This window comes from Centroberyx gerrardi, chromosome 3, assembly GCF_048128805.1.
Source record: "Centroberyx gerrardi isolate f3 chromosome 3, fCenGer3.hap1.cur.20231027, whole genome shotgun sequence".
NCBI lineage: Eukaryota > Metazoa > Chordata > Actinopteri > Beryciformes > Berycidae > Centroberyx > Centroberyx gerrardi.
In genome coordinates, this window is record NC_135999.1 from 14,667,953 (window position 1) to 14,685,358 (window position 17,406).

Below are 17,406 nucleotides of genomic sequence, written 5' to 3' on the forward strand. Positions count from 1 at the left end.
TATGACATAGACGAAGTAGCCTTGTATTAAGATGGAGAACTTTCTGACAGTTTAGGTTTCATTTTATTGTTGAAAAACTATATCTTAAGTATGTGACTACCTAAGATAGAATCTTTTTGCTAAATAAACAGCCCATTGTGTTGGCTTTGAAGACCTTACTCTCTGTGTTTAGGTTATTACATGGTCAAAAAAACAAACAAATAAAACATGAAGCATCTTCTGTCACGACCAATGCACAACCATGAACCTCAGCTCGTTCCCATCTCTAGTCACATGCACCCTGCTTCTCGGGGCAGAATTAGATTAGAAAGTGATTTGACATAACTTAATTCTTCTGCCAAGTCAACTGAGGTAAAATAAACATCAATGTTTGAATGTTTGAGACCCTCAGAGTCTTAGCCTACAACTGTTATCTTTGATTTGAAGACGAGGTCCCCTGAAAAAGTCATTTTGAAACTAATACAACCATAACAAAAACTAATTCTTATGAAATGAAAAACCTCCAACAGCTTTAGGGATTGTACAGAAACCGCTGTGAACGCCACACAGCCGGTCGGTACACAGTTGCAGCTGACCAGCAAACAGCACTTTGATGTCTATCCTGCTGAGGATTTTTGTTCTCTATCATACACACATTACACATTTTCAAATGGAATTCTCCAGCCTCAATATGGGACCAGGCGCCTAAATAGATTAGCATTCCCTTTGTAATTTGCAATCAATATTTGTTTCAAAATAAGATAGTTATCTAAAATGACTACATTTAGGTCACATACACTAGGATACAAAATGTAGACTTTCCTATGTGCACCAACCACAAGAGGGAGCTCATTGATCACTCTCATGCCTTGACATCAACATAGGTTGGGTCTGTTCTGCCTCTCTGGATGAGCGGGCATCTGTCCTGTCGATTTTAGCACCTGGCTGCATGATTTCCGGGGCTCACAAGAATCAGAATCAGAATCAGAAATACTTTATTGATCCCCTGAGGGGAAATAGGGTAATCAAATAACAAATAACTGTAATGGACAATATGACAGGTGCCAATGGTACAGAGGGCTTCAGGATCATATAGAATTATATGCAGCTGTTTAGAGGAAACATACTTTGAAATCTCACTTGTTTGTCCCTCCTCTCATCAAAATGAGGAGCAAAATGATTATGTATCTTAAACTATTAGATAGGTTTCCACTGTGTTGATCAAGTTGCATTGTATTTCAAACAGGGCAGTACTCACTATTTGAAAGCCTGACTCATCATGCACAATATCTTTTTTGCTCATAAACCAAACCGGGTGGAGATACAACTGATAATCTGAAAAGATTTATTACATTTGAACACTTATAGTACATACATAAATACAGAACATAATACCAACACTGCCGCCTAACAACTGCAGATAAAACAAATTCACACATTCCTCTTGTAGCAAACCGGCACCCACAAGAAGCTCTCCAGAAAGAGAGCGACAAGGACATGATCACTCTGCATATCAGCATATTCACACTGTCATAAAACATCATTGTCGTGTCTTTACTTTTTTCCATAAAAGCGTGAGTAACACACGCCATTAAGTCTAATCTCTCTCACAGTGATATGGCTGCCATGCATAAGGGTCCGGTCTTCACGAAGTCTTCTCCTCCAGAATCGCCCGTACTAGAACAGGATCAGCTCGGCCTTTGGTCTCTTTTTGAACCAGTCCCATCAGCTTGTTCAGAACTTTCTTGTTTCCATTCCTGACAGCCTGGACCTACAGAGGGGGGCAAAAACAGCCTTTCATGAGCAGTTGTCTCGGTCAAATACATCTCAGATATGTAGTAACGATGTGTCTGCATGTGTGTGTGTGTGTGTGTGTGTGTGTGTGTCTACCGAGCTCTCACCTGATCAGGATTGGAGTCCACCACCCGCTGGCAGATGCTGTGCAGCTCTGCGGTGTCGCTGACCAGCCCCAAGTCCTGCTCCTGGACGATCTGCAGGGCCGTCTTCCCCGGCGACCCCCACATCTCCTGGAACACCTGAGAGCATCAGGAAAACTCAAGTTGAAACCGAGAATACAAACAAGTTCTCGCTGGGATGTGTGTCCTGACAGATAGGAGGAGGTAAGAAGGCATGGTGCGGTGCGGCTGACTGACCCGCTTGGCAACTGAGGAGGAGATGTGTCCTGTTTCCTGAAGGTCCAGCAGCTCCGCCAGGGCAGAAGGAGAGACTGGGCTGAAAGCAAATGAAGGGATAATTAAATAGTGTGTTCATAGACAGACTGAAGAATTAGAGATAAAGGGAAGGGGGAGAAACAGAGCGGGGGGCACACAGACACAGAGAGAGACGATGAAAGAGACAATCAACATTTGTGATTTGACTATTTTGTGTTTTTCTGCCTGTTTGTTTATTCCCCTGGGCGACTAGACAGAGTGACAGACTCAAAAAGGCTGTTAGAACTCGCTGAGTGGAGACCAGGTTTCCCTCAGTGTATTACGGGCCAGACAGTCCATCTGAGCTTATTTTCCTCCAGACCTGGCATACACACTGGAAAAAATAGATGAAAAGTATCTATCATTACAAACATGCCTTGGTTTGGCTGACTGTTTATATGTCAAATAGAGAGCCCTCATTATTTTCATGTTTTCAAATCTCTCACATTTTTGACATTGCATTAATGTAGTCCTGGTGGAATATTTCAGGATTCTGTCATCATGCTGTCACCGCGCTGCCACAAATCTGCCACCGGGCTCGCACCGAGCCTCGCTCACAGTCAGCCAGCGGACCAGACTGCAGTTCAGAGGGAGACCCTGGAAGAGTGACTCGCCTCGACCGCTGGAAGCGCCGGGACCAGCTTGACCGGCCCTTAATGACATGTCTTAGAGTTTTACCTCTCTGGCTGTCCGACCGGTATCCCTTCCCAATCTCTCAATTCATTTATCTCAGTCCAGTTCGAGGGCTTGGAGCCACAGGGGCGTGAGTAGGTTTGGACGAACTGTATAGGAGAGCCATGACAGAAAAAGTGGACCTAACTTTGATCAACTGCTGCAATAACTTCCTAATGATAATATTATCACATAAACACACAAATAAAGAGGTACTTACACTACTAAATAGAACTTTTACTTGATATATAGATCTCATTTTCGCCCCCAAATGCTCGCCATTCTTTGTTTTTCTTTTTTAGTCTCCTTCTTCCCTCAAAGACAAATGCAACATTATGCGTAAATAAACACCATCTACTCTGCTGTTTACACACACACACACACACACACACACACACACACATACATACGCTTCACAACAATCTGGGACGGGAGATAAAGTAAAGCTTACAGCATCTGTGCTGACGTCAGCCCATAACTTAATTCAATTTCATACACCCTCTTATGACTCAGAGTTTGTTTTCATAAATTATCTTAGAGTAACACTGCTGATCTGAGTGGGACTCCGTAGACTAAAGTGAGAGTTTCTATAGTCATGTGAACTGGCGAGTGACCCTCGATCAGAGCTCCATTGCTCAGCAGCTTTACAAATGCAACTCAGACGCGCCACGCTATTTCCATTTTTCTTTGAGTTGCACTCTCTATTAATCTGCCATAGCAAGAAAATTGCAGAGTGGAGATGACTATCTGATATTTAACATCACAGCATGTCATAAATATAAGCAGTGGGAGACAAGAAATAAATTGGTGTTGTTTCTCAGAAAAACCTGCAGTCTAGACAAGATAACTGGTGGCTAGATGGGGATCTTCATGGCCTCTGAAGCTAAAGTGTCTGCTTTCTGCAACATAATAAAACCTAGATTCAAGACAGGTACCGAGGCAAGTCTTTGTGACAAAATATTAAAAAGGCTTTACTCACTGGATAGTCCATTTTGGAACAGTTTTAAAAAAAGACATCCAACATGTTTCAGCAAACACGTCTTCATCAGGGAGAGATCAAAACAAAACCTAAACCTTGCTTTCTCCCAGTCTTCCACAAAGTAATGATTTCACTAATGTAATTGGATTTGTCAAAATAGGCTTTCCTCCGATGAGCTCTGTCACACCGCCACGGGGATTTCTCATTGACAGACATAAGAAATTAGCACATAAATACCAGATGAATTATGAACTCACATATGTTATTGTAGTATGACACGGTATAGTCTAATCAGTATTTGTAAACATTAAGAGTCTAATAATCTGCGGTGTCAATCAAACCAGGGAGTGCAGCCGGGAAACGGTCCATGGACGATGAATGGGGAGACTGCAGAATTTTTTCATCTAACTAAGGTTGACGTGCTATCATTTCCAACCCAGAGATTTTAGCTCGACTCTGAAAACGTTATTCTGAACACTGTGCAGGGCAGAACAAGCTTGTTTCCGGCTATGGGAGACAGTAGTAAATGCTCATTAATTCGGTGCAAACTTTCGCAGGGCATAGGAAAGACACATTTTAAAAACTAGGATTGAGTGGCATTTCCCATTGAGCCAAGGATAAGGATGATGCTAATGAAACTGTGTGAGTGTGTGTCGAGGGGGGGAACCAGCAGGGACCCCGCAGTAGTTAGGCTGAAATTTTATGATTGGAGCTACAGTTTGATTATTATCAGGATTCTTGATGCTTCGCAATTTGTGCTTCCACCAAATTCGGTAGATAACGATATAATTATTTTTTCCTCTCGTGGTAAACTGAACATCTTTAGAAACATAATTATGGTTCAATCCAATATGGTGCGATTCATCACTGCAGTGCATTTAAAATGGTCCAAATATTTAAAACCTTCAAAGAGACATTTAGCTCATCACTAGGAGTCTAGGCAAGAAGAGATATTGGATTTGTGGCAGTCACAGAAATTGATTATCTTTTGCCCGATACCAAATATACTGAAACACTTTTAGTTAACAATTGATTTAAAATATAGAAGTACTATTTTTTGCATTAATTAAATCCCTCCTATCTCTAAGGTGTGTGTGTGTGTGTGTGTCTCACCTCTGGCTCACACTCAGGTCTTGCTGCTTGAGGTGACCCAACAGCTCTTTTGTCACCCAGCCAATCACCTTCCTCGGCTCCTTCTTGGTCTCCTTCACCAGTGCCTCAAAGTAGTCCACCAGCCCATCCTCGCTCTGCAGCAGAATACCATGAGAATACCATCAACAAATCACATGCGCGTTATCTAATTGGGATCAAATCAGCACAGCAGACAACAGACACCATCACAGCACACTGCTCCCTGCTGGAGAGAAGACGAACTGAAGCCAAGCTGACTCACTCCCACCTTGGACGGGAAATATGAGAAACGTGAGAAATGTGCAGATTTAGCCGGGATGAGACGGGAGTTGGCTCGCTCACCCCGCCGCACACCCGCCTACACACACACACACACACACTCACCACCAGAGTGAAGCTGTGCTCGGGCAGGATGGCGTACGCGTGCACCAGCCGGTCTCTCTTGACGCCGGGTAGCTCCGGCAGCCCCTCCCTTATCCGCTCCACCACCACCGCCTGGCGCGCGTCGACGCCGGCGGGCAGCGAGGCGTTATCCCCGTACACCATCAGAGGGGGCAGGTTGGGCTCCGGCATAAACCTGGAGGGAGGAAGAACGGGAGAAAGAGGGGGTGAGGAGGAGGGTGAAGGATGTTTTATCAGCAGTAGAGATAAGCTTAGAAAGGTGGAGGCTAGCTTTTGTTGTACTACTATCAGTCGTCTTGACACCGCACTTGTCACATTTCACGTACCCCTCTAATCATTTGACTCTATCAGCCTCTAACCTGTCTATCATTCCCCTTCCCACACACACACACACACACACACACACACACACACTCGTCAACCGAGGTCTACAGGCCTTGAGTGATGTGTGTTTATTCCTTTCTATCTAGCTGCCAGTCAGGGACTCTCATCCTGCTCCAGTCCCCACTGAGGGCAAGATCAACTTCTGATATCTTAACTGCACGTCAGTAAACACACACTCCCGGGGCAGACATGAGCACACACTGTACATGCATAGCACAAAAACACACACTCACCTATAATCCTGAAGACCCTCCTTGTCCCTCATAGGAATGGTCTGTCTACAAGAAAATATGCAAACGTTAAATTATGACCGCACATATCAAACCTTCTAAAAAGACACCCGGCCAAGTCAAATTGGAGAGATGTTAACCCAAATCTGAGATATGCTGAAGTTCTGTGTATTAGTACTCAGGCGTGAGGTGATGCCTTCCAGTCAGCCTGCCTGACTGCAAAACCATGGCCATCAGGGCTGTAGCCCCCTTTGTCCCAGGGACAAACCGAGAGGCCCAATCACAGGCCATCACACACACCATTTACCACATTTCACCAGGCACCTCGGGACATGCAAGGCCTCATGGGAAGGAGAGTGACACCAGAGATGATCAAGGACTCAGCTGTGTGTGGGCTGGCTCATTTTGTGAGCTTATGAGCCTCTGAGTGGCACATAGCGCACAGACAAAGCGGGGCAACGACGGCATCCAAATGGCTCTATCCATCATCATTACCAATGATGGTTCCTCTTCAGCACAGCATGAAACAGGCAGATATCCCAGTTAGAGAGAGTGTTTTGGTGGGTAAAGCTTGGCACTGAGGCTCTGGTGTCTCGTCCTCTTACCCCGATTTGGAGTCATAGGCCCGGGTCTCATTCTGCACCGTCCCCCCTCTCTGTAGGACACCTGTCTGTCTCTGGATCTCATAGTCTGTGGAATATAAGGGCACACACACACACACACAGACACACGTTCCATTAACACTTGTACACACAAATATAATTTTGTTGTAAATGCCAAACAGCTGCTCCAACACACTGCCACGCCTCAAGTCTCTGACTGCTGCCACATTAATACGGTGATAAATGATGTTTTTCTCTATGACTTTTAAATACCACTTCAGCTGCGGACTAAATTTGATACAACTTTACCGATAAATAATTCAAGCACAGCATCATGGTATGTCAAACCAGATTTAAAACCTTTGTGCTGGTCCTGCATGTAAAATGCTGTAATTTTCTGGTTTTCTGGCTCATTATCGGCTTTTGAAGCGAAACTCTATAAACAATCACTGAAATTAGTGCTGACATAAATTCTATGTTTTTTGAATGAGCATCTGTGAGACGGCAATTCACCAGCACTTAATGCCATCAGACAGCTAATTGGCTGTGAGTTTGTCAGTCTTAAACCAACGCTTCACCAGTTACTATCAATACGATCCACCCTTCCTATCTTAATGTCTCTTAATAAAGCTCTCCATCTTGTTTTTAAGTCAACAAAAAGCCTATTCCTACTTTTTTTATGTAGGCATGTAACAAGGCTTACTTCAAAGTTTGTAACAAAGAAAAAAACAACACGTTTAAACAGCAGAAAGTTTTTGACAGACCTCCGCCATCACACTGACTGAGAGACGATTCAAACAGAGACCAAACAAACACACACGCATACACAAACTCTTGCGGCTGTCTGTCTTTGCTTGCTCTCGCTGTGTATGTGTGTCTCTTATCTTTGACTACCAGTTTGACTTGTAGCACACGCATAATTACCCATCAGCAAAGTCTACTGCCAAGCAATTGTTTCAGGGCGAGACTGTGTGCAAATGTCAACTCATGAAAAGCTCCTACCTTCAGTGTGTGTGTGTGTGCGTGTTTGCTGCACTATTTCAGAGCGTTCACGCAACCGGTTAAGACCCGCTGGGTTGGAACAGTGTTCAATACTGCTTCCCTTAAATAGCTGTCACACTCTCAAACACACACACACACACACAACACGACTATCCGTCTCGAGTCAGCCTGCTAACCTCGCTAAACGTGGTAAGAACACCGCCACCAGCTGAGTCTCTATGGCGCTCACCTATTGCCCTGGCCAGGTATCGGGCGCTGTTGATGTTCTTCACCTCCGTCCTGACGCCCAGAGGGTCACCTGGCGCGTGGACGGACACGTTGGCATCGACCCTCAGCTGGCCCTCTGAGGTAAGAGAGAGCAAAGACCGCGCGCACGGTGAGAGAGGAGGAAAATCAGCATAATATAAGTTTGGAAGTGTAAAAGGTCAGAAAGTGTGCAACAAGAGACAAGAAAAAGACAGAGAATGACAGAGACAGAGGGAGATCTCCCTACCAGACATGTTGCCTTGACAGGTGCCCAGGGCCTGCAGTATGAGCTGAAGCTCTCTGACAGCTGCGGCAGCCTCCTCTCCGCAGCTCATGTCTGGCTCCATCACCAGCTCCATTAGACCTACACCTGACGGACGTGAAGATAGACATGTTTTACATCTCCACACCATCTATTCTGTTGAGCTCTGTGACAAACCTCGATGGTACCCACTTTGCTGAGCGGCTTAAATCTATGGTATATGTTTCTATTGAGTTCCATCTGCTCTGTCTGAACTTTTCTTCCAGTATTATTAGTCCCAGGTACTCAGTGATGTTACCTGCTCTGTTGAGGTCTATGAGTGTCTGGCTGCGGTGGTCATCGTGCAGACTCTTGCCGCTGTCCTGCTCCAGCTGAATCTGTTTGATCCGGACAGTCTTGTTGAGCACCTGGCTCCTCTTCTTCCCTCCCAGGTGGCTGTAGGTCAGCGCGCCGTCCACCGCGATGGGCCGCCGTTGCTGCGTGATCTGGTAGCCGGCCTGAGGAGAGAAAATGCAGTACTGCAGAAGTCTGGGCAGCAAGGAGACTATGCTTCAACTGGATGACCCGGGTTCAAGCCCCTGTGGTGGCAAGCATCTTCCCTGCTGAACCTCTACCAGCTCCAGGAGTGCTGCTCTGTAGCTGACTCTGACCTCTGACCTCCCTGTGGAGGCGGGAGGGGCAAGCGAAGAGAGGATTTCCCTACAGGGGTCAATAAAGTGCCACATTATAGTAAATCATTTGACAATATTCTATTTGACATGTAGAGTTCATTAGAGTGTCAGCACCTTGTTATTCTGTTAAAAGACATAGGACTAGAAGCTGTTTGCTGATTGTGTCTGCATAGTGCGTAACTGACCAAGACATCGTGAGAGTCTGTGAGGAAAACAGTAGCAACAGTGTTTACCCACTTTGAATGAAATCACAATATTCCAGTGGAATAACAATAAAGAGCGGGCTCAGTCGGTGACGTGGCGACTCACGTAAAGGTGAGGCAAGGCGCATCAATTAATCACAACACTGGCTGCTAGGGCCTTCATTGTTATGCGACTGGGGCACTGTCAATTCGCTCAAGGTTTATACTCACCAATGCAGGAGGATAAATATTTCATCTGCTCCTCTATTCCTGAGGAGTGTGCTGCTCCAAGTATTACATTTCCATGTTACTATGGCAACCACATCACAGGAACTAAACATTAATCATACTTATTGCTATGCTAAAGAGAGAGAGGATGTGGGAGCAGAGATGGGGGGGGGGCAATTAGTCACTGGCATTTTGTACAATGTACCTGATCAACTGATCAATCACTTGCACGACACCTCCATCCAGAACAAATGGGGGAAAAAAACTGACCATTGAAGAATTTCCTTTTCAATTTCAATTTATCTTGCTGGATTCTGTAAATATTTTAGTAGCTTATCACAAATCCTTTGTTTCTTCTTTTTAATCTGTCCGTGAGCTTTGTCACTGTCAACGAAAATGTCGCCTTTGCTCGCTCAAAAGTGCCTGCTAAGCATGTGCAGACCATACATTAGAGGGCCTCTGTTAAACTGAGGAATATTTGCATTTCCTGTATAATCAGCCAGCTACTCTTGGCTATATAATGAGGGGTGAGGCAGGTTTGTTCCAGACCGTCGGTAGCGAGATCCTCTGCCTGGGACGCACATCAAGCTTTCCCAATTACACTCTGATGGTGGTTTGAGCCATAATGAGCAGTGATGCCCCAAACGTGTCCCCAATTTTCTAACATTTCAAAAGACTCTACACCATTAGTATCCACATCCATTAGTATCCTGCATTCATACATGTGCTGACACACACACACACACACACACTCCAGTTTGGTTCTGTGAGCCAGAGAGTCATTTTCTGATTCATTTCAAAGTTACTAAACAAACCAGATTCAACTGGTCGTCTGATTCTCCACACTTGGACACCGAAGTTCCTCTAAGCTAGCCACACACTTCACAAAGACATTCATTATTCTCATTAAACAGATGTCAACACACAGGCCAAGTCTGTTTATTTGGACACTTAATATTTCAAGGAAATTGTAATTATGTGTTTTTGCTGGTAGATTAGTGTGGAGCTACTGGGGCATGTTATTAAAGGGCTGTAAAAACTTTATGTATGTGCCTTGCCTGCCATTTCAATTCAAAGAAGGACTGCTGGTCGGACAACCGCATTAATCATTTAATGAGTAACTGTGGTGTTTTACAAAATGCAATCAGGGATCTGTAGTGGAACATATCAATAATGTACAATGCAATTTATGAATATATTTTTCAAGGGCAGGATAATTTCTCCCAGGCTCCTGATATTGGTTTGGTTTTTTACGAGCATAGATTGTATTTCAAACATTAGGCTGAATGTGAAAATCTCCCATCCTGAGCCTGAATTAAACTCACTCTGACTTCACTTTGTCAAACTGTTTCATACAACACTGGGTCAGATAATTCTTTTTGAGCAGCTGGTGAGACTAACGCAAACTAAATAACCATGAACACGGCATCAGCAGGTATTATGCACAGTACACACAGGGAATTAAAAACTTGAATAGAGGTGCTGGCAAGCATTGGCATGAATTGTTTAGGAAATCCCATGGAAAAATAAAAAAATCTAAACGGGTATTATCATCCCTGCTCTGTGTGTGTGGAAGCTATCGAGAATGAATCCAAAGGAGGTGATGCAATCCTCAGTAAGCACGCAAGACAGCAAGAGGAACCCAGCAGTAATCCCTCTGCTTCTGGAAGGGATTCTGCTGAGATTTCAAGATACATTTCCTTTCTAGGGAGATAATGCATCTCTGCCATGATGATTATGCTATATACTGATGCCAGGGTCTGATAACCAGTAAGCCTGTGTGATATTTAAAAGGGGCATGAAGTCTTCTATGACTTCTATCAATCTCTATCTGCGACCAGTAGGAACTGCAACAACATCGACAGAGCAATGGCACAGCACCCTTATTTAATGCTATGGGGCAGGAAAAATCTTACTTATTGCCCTTTTAATATTTGTTTGATTATATAAATGATTCCAACAATCACAAGGTGACCAAATCCTTCTCCACAAAAGGATGATATTTTCACTTTTAAACCATTATCGAATAGGAAAACTAATCAGGCTTCTTTAGTGTTGATATTAAACAAAACAGACAAATAACAGTTAGGTAAACTGTATCATTCAACTTTTTAAGCAGCAGTCAAATTCCTCCCGTATATTGCCTGCTACTCCATGAGGGTATTTTCCTTTTAGGCCACTTCTAAGAGCGGCTCCTGTGAAATACTACCAATGGGACATAAATATTCTAGCTCATCAGCCCATAATTATCCTTCTCATTACCTTGCCTTCAGCCGTGTTAGCATAATACCTAACCGGGGGAAGACTGACTTTGAAAATGCCCATCGTTAGGAAATTCTCTAATGAACTTTTTAGGGTGAAAATCTAGATTTATTAGAAGAGGTCTCTGTAGGGCAAGTTACTGTAGAGTTCCTGTGACATTTTGCCTTTTCTACCGAGGCCTAAAATGCCACTCATACCCGCAGTAAAATTACCCTGGGGCTCTGAGGGACAGTGAAACCTTGTCATGCAAGCACTCCATTACAGAGAGCAAAGTGAACATCACTTGGCCAAGACTGTTGAATGGAAATGCCAGTGTTAAGAGTTTTTCATTTACTCATACCCTCACCCTGCAACTCCAAATCCACCGAGATTGCTGTTCAGCGCATACAGTATGTAGTGAGGTATTTAAATAAGTCGCAATCCCTTCTGAAGACCACAGGATCAGTGTGAAACTGCATCAAATATCACGCTGACAGACAGAGGACATAATCCATCCTTGTGAAATAGGCAATGTCCATTTTATTTATAGAAATAGCTTTCTTAATCCTTTTATGGCATTAAATGTGATAACCAGCAGCAACTTCCAAAATAAGAAGCATTTATAGCAACGTTCTCAACAGGAACCATATAGTTCATAATCAAATGAATAGTTACACACTTTTATGCGTAGTGTATCAACTGAAAACTGCTCAGTTAGGCAACACAGCCTGGGTTGTCATGACTTCATATGATCTGAGCATCCCATCATTCAAACTATGAATAAAAGGGAGCTAGGCCCAAATTATAACAACAATGCCATGCAGTGGGAAATAGCCTAAGGATAATGCAAAAATAGAGGTGCACTGAAGGAAATGAGCCAGTAAGTGAAAAACACTGGTCTTTTCCTTTTAACAGCGTTCTGCATCATTTGTCTATATGTGTGGCAAATGACATTTTTGCTGCTTCAGCAAGACTTGCTCACTATTTCAATTAGAGCTCAGAGACAGGAAAGATGACTGGGAAAGTTGTGATGGAGAAACTGGAAGCAGATGAGGACAGCTTATAACAAAGCAAAAACAATGATGCAGCATAACGCGCAAGACAATGGTGACTCTACACTGCTCTTCCACAGATAAGGTTCAATCCCATCTTATACCATCTCTCTCTCTTACCTATCAAAACCCTTTACGTCTACAGCCTAATCAGAAAGGAACAAATAACGACAGACAGGGATAACTTACAGGAAGGTCAGCGTAGAAGTAGTGCTTCCTGTCAAAAAGCGACTTTCTGTTTATGGTGCAGTTGAGAGCCAGTCCTGTCATTACTGCTGCCTCAACACATCGCCTGTTCAGAGCCTGGGGACAGAGAGGGATGGCATGATTATGACAGTGCATGTGACCAGACAAAAAAATATGTTCTTTCTTAGTACTGAGAACTCAGAGGTAAACACTGACCGGTAATGTGCCAGGTAAGGATGCATCGAAGAACGACACCATGGAGTTTGGGGGTGCTTGGAAGCGGACCTGTGAGCCAGAGAACAGCTTGGTGCTGGAGTGGATCTGAGCGTGGACCTCCAGTCCCACCACCCCTACCAGCTGCTGGGGAGCACTGAGGGACAAACACACACACACAGGCAGAGAGAAGCCAAGTACTGTGAGCACAGGGATGAAGAAGTGAACAGGTAAGACATAAATAACTAACTCAAAAGTATTGCTTTCTCCAACGCAGGGGAATTGTAGGAATCAGTGTCTGTCATAAATGTATATAGTTACTCATGTCACTCTCCATCACAGCCAGACAGCACAGAGACAGCACAGAAATACAAACTTTAGCGTTAGCAGTCATTCTCACCTACCTTTTTCTTTTCAGCTGTGGTTGACTTTGGCATCGTGGAGCCGATGTGCCTATTCGCCTGATTACACACTGATGAAAAGCAGCATTTGGATGAAATATTAATATTTGTTTATTGATATTATGTAGCAACGCACCCGCTGCAGCAGAGGAGGCGGCCATGTTGTCCTTTAGGTTTTAGCGGTCATGGGAGCTGTAGTTTCTTTGGGTGACATTCGATATCTGCGTACACGTCAGTTCTCTACGCAGAACTACACAGCCCAGCTTTATGAAGCGTCTGGTTTCCTGGGTTCGCTGCGTCATTTCCGTCTCGGCTGCTGGCGGGACTTTATCCACATGCTGGTTGTGGAGTGCGGTGTTTACAGTTGATTTAACCTCGATTTCACGCGGCACCGCTGATAAAAAACAGAAAACATGATGGCGACAAATGGAAAAGAAGCGTGCGGACTGAACGGCGATTTGTCAGTCGACGAAACTCGTATTAACGGGTCACACCCGGTTGTTGCTGCTGCAAACGGAGAAACACACTCCAAGCAGAACGGAGCAGGAGGAGCAGCGGCAGGCAGGTTCACCTTCAGCACCGAGCCCACCATCGAGGATATACGGCGGTTGCAGGCGGAGTTCACAGACGAGCGGGACTGGAACCAGTTTCACCAGCCCCGCAACCTGCTGCTGGCCATGGTCGGCGAGGTGGGCGAGGTGTCGGAGCTCTTCCAGTGGCGGGGGGAGGTGGCCGAGGGCCTGCCGGGCTGGACCGACTCCGAGCGGGAGCAGCTCGCCCAGGAGCTCAGCGACGTGTTGATCTATCTGGTCGAGCTGGCCGAGAAATGTCACGTCGACCTGCCGCAAGCAGTGCTGCGCAAAATGGCCCTAAATCGACTGAAATACCCTGCCAGCAAGGTGCACGGGTCGGCCAAAAAGTACACTGAATACAAAGACTGAGACTTGCCTGTTCACAGTCGAGAGAAGCGCAGTCAGTCGGGGGAAGTTCAGTAAGGTGGTTGCCATGACAACTGAAGCTGCCGTTCACTTTGAGTATATCTTACGAGTTTTTAAGTTTGGCCTTCTGTTACTGTGCTTGCAAGGCACTTGAGGAATCTGTTGGTTTTATTGATAAACTTTTAAACCCCCTTTTTATTTTGATCATCTTTGTCTCTTGTCAACTTGAGACACTGCTACTGTTGGCAGAAAATGTCACTGTTGTGTAAGTGCAAAGGTATGCTTATGCAAATACCAGGAGTAGGATGTTTTTCACTCTGGACCCTGATTTACATAGAGCACTACCTCTGCTCCATTTGTTCCAGTAGGAGGGTGACAGAGTGGATTTTCAAGTTAAAGCAGATGAACACTGTCCTACCTGGACATGCCTGGAATGGAAAATTGAATCTTGTGGGAGTGGTATACAACTGTCTACCTAAGAAGAAGTGTTGTTTTTGAGTGTATTTCACTTAACACTTGGGTTGTTTCTTTCATTTCTCCTCATTGCCCATCATGGTTGGATTAACTCATCTTCCATTGTTGTTCATAAACGCTTGTTTTTCCTGAAGTAAAAGTGGCTTCAATTCTGCCTCCTCCTGTTTTTTGTGTTTTATATGGTTTGATGTTTGATGTAAGTAAGTAGTAAGTAAAGTTTATTTATATAGCACCTTTCACAGAACGAAGTCACAAAGTGCTTCACAGGAGTAAAATAGTTAAAATAAGATGTAGACCCCACTTAGCCACACATTTGTGTCAGTTAGCAGAAAAGGGGGTGGGAGTGGCAATTAGCCCACTGGTTGGATACAATAGAGTGAGATCTCAATAGAAAGGCCTTGTCAGATATGTATTTCTTCCAGTAATGCAAACAACTATGCTGATCAAGGTAAGACAGTCATGTTGCCCTATGTCTGCCCTAGCTCATTTATTCCCTGGACAATTGGCATTCGTGATTGGGCCTGAGAACGGCCAGAGGTCAGTCTAATTTTAGCTTGTTAGTAAAAATCCCTTTAAATGTAACTCACATGGTGTTGATTTATTGATTTTATTGCAACTGGCAACCATCTTATCTAAGTCAGCAGTAAATTACTATTGGAGGGGGTGGGGGTGAATGTGGTGTTGAGCCTGCTCGACCAAAATATTCCCACTTGGAGTGGAACTGTGATAAACCTTTCAGCCAAGATTTGAAATGCAAAACACACTGATAAATTGTGTGTGTGTGTGGGGGGGGGGGGGTACGTGTTTGAAACGGTGATAAAAAGTTCTGTCTGATTTTTAATTTGATGCGTTTCAAGATGCAAACATTGCCTTGAAGTCAAGAGAGAGCTGTATATCCTGATATTCAGTGAGTTACGAGTCATCCACACGCTGCAAAGGAGCGCTGTCACGCATCACTAAAATTTTGCTCTGTGTGCAAATACAGCCTCACTTCAAAGTAAATGGTCTTTTACTTAAGCAGATATGACATTGCATTCCACAGTAAGAATGATCAATGGTCCCATTTCTTGGCATGCATCCAATAACTAGGATGTACAAATCCTTTCCTAGTACTGTTAATGTGTAAATATCAGGTATATGTTATTTGCATTTTTTAACTCTTTGGTGTAAGGGGCAATAAATAGATGTTTTTTCTTTGTTTTTGTTTTTTTATTTAGTTGATGTGTGCTTAGGGAAAAACAAGGGCAAAACAGTTTTTTTCTTTCTAGCCTAAATGAACTAGTATAACCCCTGTAGTTCCCACTTTGTTCTTTCATAATAAAAAAAACAAACTTGCCTAAAACCCTTGCTGTATAACTTAAATTGAAATCCTTTTGAGCGCTGATTTCTTCAAACTAAGCTCTAACATAAACCTTGAGATTTATAATGCTCAGCGGATGTCATTTGAAAACAGGGTGCACTATCTTAAATGGGAGAGGCTGACATTTTATAGGTGCTATCTCAATATTCACTGTCTAGATGTGTTCCAGCCAGGTAGCAAGCTGCAATTACAGCTGTCTCTGGAGAGTAAAATGTGCTGTTTCTCAGACTGCATCACGGTTCCTCTTGCAGTTTTCTGTAGCGCTGCATTTCTGAGGATACTACTGCCAAAAGTTGTCCTGAAGAGGTTTTGTAAGAACTCTTTGCTTTGAGAGACCCTCATGCATTTTTCAGACTGAAATATAATTGGGATGTAGCGCATTTCCATATTATGGTTTAGCGTAAAAGGGTTGTGCATATGAGAAGCCGCAGATAGAAAATTAGAATTTCTTCCACTGTTCCTGAAGCCAGCTCTAACCTGAGTGACAAAATATTTCTAGATTGCCCATTGCTATTTTTCACTTTTACTTTGAAGTCTCATTTGGCAGCGGGCAACACCTCTCAAGTTAAGAATTCTGTGTTATTCCTAACTTCTAGGGAAGTCCAGTCATTATTTGGGAACATAAGTAACTCTCCCAAAGCCTAACCACGCATCCCCAAGGATTTGTAAGCTACACTATACGCAAAAGATGTCTCACTTGGGGCAGTTTCAGGTAAAACTTTTACCCAGTGAATTGTGGGCGTAGCGGGATAGCCTGGTGTCCAGTAACCAGAAGGTCTCATGTTCAGTTCTTGCAAGAGCTATTTGTCCTGACTCAAAAAACCTGAGAAAGAAACTAAACCCCTATCTGCCCACTCATAAGTCCCTCTGGATAAGACGGTCACCTAATTGTAAATGCAGAAATTGGCATTGTTGATCCATATATTGCTGTAGCTATCCAATGCCAGAGACCTGGGCCTTGTCTCACAAAGAAAATGCAACACAGTCAGGGTATCTTTGTGATAGCTGGCTATACATAACTGGTGGTTATCAACCCACTCTGTCAACCCAGAATTTTCCAATCCAGCTATGAGTGTGTTCACATGAAAGGGGCAGATTTTGTAACAAATAGCCAGTCACATGCAACATGGACAGATTCAGAGCAGTGTATTTCTCTCAAGAAGAACAAGCTATTAAGAATAAATATGCACAATACAAAAACATTATTACAGTGATTTCACAGGATGGTGTTGGGAAAAAGGGGGCATAGGAGAACCCAGTGTAGAAAGGTGAGTGGAGAGAAAGGTTATTGCCCAAGTCTCTGCTGTGTATGAAAAATTGTTTGAAAACTCTCCATGTACTAAATCTTTACTTCAGCATCC

At 43.8% G+C, this 17,406-nt stretch overlaps 2 protein-coding genes across 2 annotated transcripts; one reads left to right on the forward strand and one right to left on the reverse strand.

The window, feature by feature from the left end:
- Positions 1 to 1,016: 1,016 nt before the first annotated feature.
- gatb (glutamyl-tRNA(Gln) amidotransferase, subunit B) lies at positions 1,017 to 13,434 on the reverse strand. Its single transcript, XM_071923404.2, has 13 exons — positions 13,277 to 13,434; positions 12,876 to 13,029; positions 12,663 to 12,776; positions 8,398 to 8,596; positions 8,085 to 8,207; positions 7,821 to 7,934; positions 6,593 to 6,677; positions 5,991 to 6,035; positions 5,356 to 5,548; positions 4,954 to 5,087; positions 2,133 to 2,211; positions 1,881 to 2,015; positions 1,017 to 1,750 (listed from the first exon to the last, which is right to left on the reverse strand). The coding sequence occupies exons 1-13, from the start codon at positions 13,432 to 13,434 to the stop codon at positions 1,625 to 1,627; spliced, it is 1,659 nt and encodes a 552-aa protein (XP_071779505.1). The 3' UTR covers positions 1,017 to 1,624.
- Positions 13,435 to 13,597: 163 nt separating this feature from the next.
- On the forward strand, positions 13,598 to 14,818 carry dctpp1 (dCTP pyrophosphatase 1). The gene has a single exon (XM_071923405.2). The coding sequence runs from the start codon at positions 13,687 to 13,689 to the stop codon at positions 14,212 to 14,214; it is 528 nt and encodes a 175-aa protein (XP_071779506.2). The 5' UTR covers positions 13,598 to 13,686; the 3' UTR covers positions 14,215 to 14,818.
- Positions 14,819 to 17,406: the final 2,588 nt, after the last annotated feature.